We start from the raw sequence: 7,620 nt of genomic DNA on the forward strand, positions 1-7,620 counted from the left end.
AAGAAATTGCAATAGTAAATTTTTTAGTGCCCCAAATGTGATATTATTTTTCTATTTAACAAAACTCAAAATTATTAAAACCTCCTAATCAAATTGAACCCAACTATAATTATCGAATTTTTTTATTTTATTTTATACCATTTCAGTTTCAAAAATTAAAATTAAATAGAGCGAATTTGATTAAATTTTTGTCCAAAAATGGAAATCAACCGAATCCCTAATTAAATCTCACTTAAAAAATAAAAAGAAATAGGATGCTGTTCCACGTGGGGAAGGGCATCATAGAAATTCATTGTTTTAAAGAAGGGTAGTACTGGCAATATGCTAAAACCAGCTCTCCTCCTCGATAACAGTCGTTTTGGATAGCCCCCCCTTTCTTTTCTTCGCTTCCATAGAGAAGGCTAAAGCTGATGATAAGAAAACTCTGAGAGAAATGGCTTCTTCAATTATATCTTTGCAAACCAGGTTAGCTCCCTAGCAATGTTTCTTAATGGTCCTTTTGGGTATTTAGGCTGAAATATACCTGAGTGTAGGAAGATGGGTTTCCTTGTGTTGTTTTCTTTTTCACCCACAACTTTTAGCTAATTATCTTTGTCTTAATGTTGTTTGTTCTTGAAGAATATTGTTTTCGCTTTCAAACTGTTAATGGAGTGGTGTCTTGAAATGGTTTTGTCTTGTTCACTCAAGTTTTAGAGTTGAATGCTACTGTGTTGTGCAGCTATGGTGCTCTAGAATATGTCTAGGCTAATGGTGGGAATGTTTTTTAATGCAAAGGCGAAAACTTTTGTTGTGCTTTCAATCTTAAAAAGCTAGTACTTTGACTGAATTCAGCTTCTAGGCTTCCTTTGAGTTAGTGCATAGAATGTTAATACAAGGCAACATTTTGTTTTCCAGTATAAGAGTTATTGTTTTTGTAATTTGATGGGATTACTTTCTTCTCGTGTTTCAGCAATTTGAGGTCTGCATTTTTGGGAGAGAAAAATGGGAGCTGTGTTTCTAGCATTCCCATAACTCGCGTAAGTTTAGTGAGGAAGGCTATTGAGTGTAAGGAGTCGAGAATCGGGAAGCAGCCAATAACGGTTCCGTCCAATGTGACGATTACTATGGAGGGTCAGGACATAAAAGTAAAAGGTCCTTTGGGAGAAATGGCATTGACATATCCACGAGAAGTAAAGGTTGATAGGGAGGAATCCGGAGCCCTAAGGATCAGAAAGTCAGTGGAGACTAGGAGAGCCAACCAAATGCATGGCCTTTTCAGGTAATTGTTCCTACTTGTATGTTTTTCCTGCCTTTATCTAAAAGTTGTTTTCTTAATTTTTCTGCATATCTTATCTCTAGCTCTATCTTGATAATCTTGTTTAGTTCTGTTCTGTACATATCCTTGTATGGACCAATTGAATAAAGTGATGCTGGGAATGTTTGCAAATTTACCATGCCTAGACTTACAATCTATGCTCAATAAATTGATATTATCTTCTAATAAAAATGATACTTGGTTGGTTATGCATTTTCTTATGTTTACTGCCAAATGTTAGGAACAAATGTCTGGAACGTCTTTTGATTTTGGATCATATAATCTGGTTTTTATCATTTAATATTACTAACTTGTCAAAAATACAGTCAGTGTCTCACCTCTGTCCAATAACCATGGTCCTCAGGCAAGTATTGTTGTGACTTTATTACATCCGCTACTCACTCTTGCTCATTAGGCATCTACGTCTATTCATAGTATCACTTGCTTTTTTTCTTTTTTTTTTCTGAACTCCATAGTGAAACTTTAATCAGATTCTTTACTTTGAAGGAATTAATTTGATACGTTTTCCTCAAGCAACATGGATGCTATTCTGGAGTTGGGTTGAGTTTTGGATCAAGCTGTCTTGATTGCCTGCCTTCATAGCAAGCATTACTTGTTTGTTTAAATAACTTGACTCTAGTTTTGGTTCCCTGATCATTCTGGCATGAGATTCATATGCATTTTGTGATGTCCGTCATTCATTTTACTTTATAACAAGTAAACTTGATTTTGGGCTTGCTAGAATGCTCCCTTATATGCGTAATTCCTCATGCAGTTTGTTACATATCGTTCTTCAATGCTTGCAGTGGTTCTTTAACGACAGTTCATGGATATATAATGTCCAAAATGGTTTCGATCATATCCATGGATGCATACCAGGGTCTCATTTGATACACGTCATTGTTTTGTTGAACGGTTCTCATGTGGGTAGAAATTAAGGTTTTTAAAAGTTAAGAAAGCGGGACTTCTGATGCAAAAAAGTTGTCTACTTTGAATGGGAGCCCTTTTTCTTGCATTTTTTGTATGAGACAGAGTAGACACTGCTTGATCCTAGTGTAATTTCTACTCATATTTCTCCCTCCATCTTCTAGTTTTCTTGTCAACTAGTCATATGATGGAAGTTACACTTGTAAAGTCGTATAAGCATTATTGATTTATTATTTAATGACGCTTAAATTGTGATTCTACCTAAATGAAATTGCCAGGACTCTTACTGACAATATGGTGGTGGGAGTATCAAAGGGTTTTGAGAAGAGACTTCAACTAATTGGTGTTGGATATCGTGCAACGTTAGAAGGAAAAGACTTGGTGTTAAGTCTTGGGTTTTCCCATCCAGTCAGGATGGCAATCCCTGATGACATTCAAGTAAAGGTGGAAGAGAACACGAGGATCGTCGTAAGTGGATACGACAAAAGTGACGTCGGTCAATTTGCTGCTACCATTAGGAAATGGAGACCTCCAGAACCATATAAAGGAAAGGGTGTGAAATACGCTGATGAGGTTGTCAGAAGAAAAGAAGGCAAAGCAGGGAAGAAGAAGTAAATGGTGGTGTGTATTTTGTTTCTCTTATTTTGTACTCTTTTGTCTTATGAATCTGGAATGAAACATATTCTCATCTAGCTACTAAAGCGATTTCACCAATAATGAAGATTTCATTCTTTTTGCCTGTTACACATTATTTTCTACCATTTCTACAAAATGAATCTCGTTTTACTCGGACTCATTTTTCCAAATATAATGGTGTTTGATACCATGTCCATCTGTCATATATTCAGACATGACTATAGTATAAAGATATGATCATCTGAAGCAGGCTGAGATAAAATTATAAATTTTCAAAGTGCCAAGGCTCAGCCAACTCATTTTGGATCCGCCTCTGATATGAAGATATGAAAAACTTAGAAAATTTTATTATTACCTGTGTTTGACCCTCACTCTAGATGCTTGTAACTCAGCATATAGATCGATATAGTATTTATGAAAGAGAAGCACAGGTGCCAAGAAAAATAGAAATAGGTAGCGTTGTTATTTGTTTCAAATAGACTAGCAGATGCTGGATGTTATCAAATTCTATAGGTTTCAACATGGAGATACGCTTTTAGATTTCCCATAGTTGGGATCAAACTTCCTACATCAAAACAGCCTCTTTTTTATCCTCCCATTTATCCAATCTTTTTCTAGCTTCATCGACCTGCCATTGAATATATAAAAGATTAAAAGAACTATCTAATTTCAGCTGGCAGTCAGAAATTGAGTGCTATGTTTGGTTTGATTTTAAATTTGAAAAGGGGGTGTTAGTTGTTACCTCCTTTTTCCAATCGGTGCGAAATGTGACCCAAATCAAGATTAGGGTTTGCATGATTGTGCCACTAAGCATACCTGACCATATGCCCTGCAACAATTTCGTGGATCAAATCTTTCAGGGTGTACATATATTAAAATTTAAAAAAAAAAAAAAAAGGCCCCTAGCTAGACCCATCATTGGAGAGACGCTTATTCATGCCCCTCCTGAATTAGTTTAAAAGATCCTGTCATTGTTTAGTATATAAATATATGTTTACCGGAGCTCATGAAATGAAAAATGATTTTTTTAAACTATATGTTTTGCAAAAAATAAAGTATATGTAAATAATTTTCTTTTAAAAGGAGTTGGGAGTTTTATTAATTGATAATTATCTTTAAAAAAGTGAAAATATTAGAAAAGTGGTCAATGATTTGAAGGAGTGCAATTTAAAAAAAAAAAAACCTATGTAAATACCTTCACTTTATTACCATATATTTAAGGATTATCTAGTTTTTGAGATTTATTTTCTTTCGTTTTTCTTTTTACTGTTTGTGTAAAAGACCTTTCTTTTCTATCTTTATCTATTTGTGAGTGCAATGGTGGTATCAAAGTTTGGTTCGATCTAGTTAACCACCCCCCAAAAAAAAAATTATAACTTTGATTTGTTTTAATTTTTGTCAACTATGGCCTCAAAGGGTAGCTTTTTCAAATAGTCATTCCCCATTTTGATGGCCATTATGACCATTGAAGTATGTTGATGGAAAATTTCCTATGATCAAAGGAGTATTGACCAATTCTTAATGCATGTATTTTAGCGCTAATGGAAGGTGAAATTTTTACGAATGCGCACAAAGCAGAGTTCGAAGCAAGAAAACTAAAAGATTTAAAGGTGAAAAATTATCTCTTTCAAGCTTTTGATCGTCTCATCTTGGAAGCTATTCTTTACAAAGAAACTTTCAAGGATATATGGGATTTCATGAAGAAAAAATATCAAGGCTCCACCAAAGTGAAGCAAGCACAACTTCAAGCCTTAAGGAGGGACTTCGACTTTATAGATGAAGGAATGGGAATCTATCACTAGTTATTGTGCTAGAACCATAGATATATACAACAAGATGCGGTTACATGGTAAGAAGATATAGGATGTCACCGTAGTGGAGAAGATTTTGTGCTCCATGACATTGAAGTTTGATTACGTCATTTACTCCATTTAAGAGTCAAAAGATGTACTCTCTCTTGATGAGTTACAAACTTCTTGTTAGTGTATAAGTAGAAGATGAATCGTAAATCAGCTTTCGAGGAGCAAACTTTGAAGGCTTCTACTTTTGTTTCTTTTTCCAATTCTACAGGAAGGTGTAAAGGTAGAGAAAGAAGAGATCGAGGCAGCCGAGATGGTGGTAATAGAAGTAATAGTAGGAATTGTATAACCAATTATGGCTAAAGTAAAGGCAAAGGACAAGATTTTGATAAATCCAAGATAAAATGCTTCAAGTGTCAAAAGTTTGGTCACTATCATTTTTAATATTATGCTAGACTACATAATGACAATGAAGAATATTCACATTTTGTTGAGAACAAAGAAAGACCTAAGACCTTGTTTATGATAGTTCAAGTTGAAAAGGAACCTAAGCCAGATGTTTGGTATGTAGATATAGGTTGAAGTAACAACATGTATGGAAGTAAGTTACCTTTTTCGTATTTAAATTATTATTTTCATTCTACAATTAGCTTTAGTGATTGTTCTGTTGTGAATGTGATGGAAAATGGTAATATTGGTATTAAAACCAAGAATGGTTTTATGGAAACCATATCTAATGTGTTATTTGCTTCTATTTTGAAAAGAAATTTATTGAGTTGTCACTTGCTAAAAAAAGAGTATGTTGTCAACCTTGAGAACGGTGCTTATAAGATTTCTAAACCATCTAGAAGAGTTATTGCTATTGTAAAAATGATTTGAAACAAGTTGTTTCCATTGAAAATTGGAACTGTTCAGCCTTGTTTGATGGCAGAAGTTAAAAATCCTTCATGGTTTTGACATTTTTGCTATTGTCATTTAAACTTTGGTAGTTTGAATATTTTTTAAAAGAAAAATATGGTGTCTGGTCTTCCTCCAATTGATGTTCCCTCCCAAGCATGTGAAGAATGTTTTATTGGCAAACAATATTGATCTCAACTTCCCAAAGGCAAGTTATAGAGAGAAAATAAGGTATTGGAGTTGGAGCACTCAAACATTTGTGGGCTAATAAATTTGATTTCTAATGCAAGTAGAAGCTATTTTATTACCTCTATTAATGATTATTCTTGAAAAACTTAGGTTTACCTTTACAGGAAAAATTAGAGGCCTTTAATGCATTTAAAAGCTTTAAGGCTCATGTAGAAAATGAAAAAGAAAGCACCATTTAGACTCTTTAAACCAATTGTGGTGGAAAATATTGTTCTAAGGTGTTTTGTCAAATTTGTGAAGCTCATGGCATTCAAAGAGAGCTCACAACTACTTATACACCACAAAAAAATGGGGTATCTGTTGGAAAATGTGTCATATTATAGTAAACAAGTAACTGTTTTCTATTTATTTGAACGATGAATAAATAAATAAAGTTAATTTCACATTTCACAATTATGTCTTTTGTATTTTTTATCTTTCATATTTTGCATACATAGCGAAATTGTGACAAGCAAATATTAGTTCATTAATTGTCTAAATTCAAACTGAAGATAAGTGGCATTGTAAGAACGTTTACATTGCGAGAAAGACAAACTTACTTTAGTAGATAATTTAAATTATTCAGTAATCCCGTAAAAGAATCGAAGTGAGCCTTTGATTCAAATAAAGAGAAGGATTATTGCGTCATCTACAATTCCAATTGGGGAGATGACAAGTCTTGGCTATCGGAGCAGTTGACTCCAAAGTTAGAGACATAGATGTATTCAATACTAGAATGATACATTATACTGGACTCAAGATGAATTAATTCTGAATCCGTTTGTATATTAATTCACTTGTGATGTTTATGGTGTGATTTACCTAAATCCTGAGTTAGTCACTGATTATGTGTATGCAACTCATGTACTTTGATATTAGTGGAGGCTTATGCTCTAAAGATGATCAAACCCATAGCCAATATGTTGGGTACATAACTTGTGTATGGCATGGTTTACTAGCAACAGTGGAATTCATAGTTCAATTAAAGAGTTAATGATATCCTGTCATTAGTTTTGTGTGGATTGATAAATATGGAACGTGGCCACTGGTTGCTTGTTCTCGAACGAGCAATTTATCATAGTCATTTGTTGACAGTGATCATGTTAATCATTAAGAAGACACTTGTGACAATGAGATAAAATAAAATTGTATTGAGTGAATGAATTTAACTCAAAGGAATCAATGATACCATATGAGGGTAACACACACATGACGAGGTCATGGATGAATTATTTTCGTAAATAGTATACAATAAGGACTTTTCAATCATGGTACTTCTTGTGGACTAATTTCATGATTAAGTAATTGCAAATTATCAGAACGATGCTTCAGGACATAATTGCAATTACTGGAGCCTAATTGCATATGTCTAATTGGTCCTTCTGTTAGCTCAACAAAGCTCAATCGGACTACATTTGAATCAGAAGAAAATTCTACGACTTTGGAAATAATTTACATGAGTCAATTTATTCGATTTGAAATTAAATTAGGTGGTCGTGAAAATTGTTCAACTAGAGAATTTGATTAAACAATTTTCTTGAAAAATTAATTTAGAAAATCTAAGTGATTTTTAGAAAATTAATTAAAATTAATATGATATTTTTGGAAATTAATTTTTCAAATCAGACAATTGGCCCAATGGGCGATTGAACTTGAAAATTGGACATAAGATCGTAAATTGGGTTTGAGAGCCCAAAAGTAAGACCAAGACCCAAAAATTGGTCAAACTGGGCCCGATATATGAAATTGGGCTGACGGTCCAACCAGTGGCTAGATTGAACCAGCGTAGTCATCACTGACTTGGACCGAACCAACAGTAGCCGAACCGACTTGAGGTGC

General features: G+C 33.8%; 1 protein-coding gene and 1 long non-coding RNA gene across 2 annotated transcripts; one reads left to right on the plus strand and one right to left on the minus strand.

The window, feature by feature from the left end:
• The first annotated feature begins 307 nt into the window (after nt 1-307).
• Nucleotides 308-2,967, plus strand: LOC108461368 (50S ribosomal protein L6, chloroplastic). Its single transcript, XM_017761200.2, has 3 exons — nt 308-465; nt 950-1,258; nt 2,500-2,967. Exons 1-3 carry the CDS (start codon nt 434-436, stop codon nt 2,834-2,836), a joined length of 678 nt encoding a protein of 225 aa, XP_017616689.1. The 5' UTR covers nt 308-433; the 3' UTR covers nt 2,837-2,967.
• A 204-nt stretch (nt 2,968-3,171) lies between these two features.
• Nucleotides 3,172-3,809, minus strand: LOC128286963 (uncharacterized). The gene is made up of 2 exons (XR_008277653.1): nt 3,600-3,809; nt 3,172-3,485 (listed from the first exon to the last, which is right to left on the minus strand). It is a non-coding gene; the product is annotated as an uncharacterized LOC128286963 (long non-coding RNA).
• Nucleotides 3,810-7,620: the final 3,811 nt, after the last annotated feature.

The sequence above is a fragment of the Gossypium arboreum genome, chromosome 13 (assembly GCF_025698485.1).
Source record: "Gossypium arboreum isolate Shixiya-1 chromosome 13, ASM2569848v2, whole genome shotgun sequence".
Classification (NCBI taxonomy): domain Eukaryota; kingdom Viridiplantae; phylum Streptophyta; class Magnoliopsida; order Malvales; family Malvaceae; genus Gossypium; species Gossypium arboreum.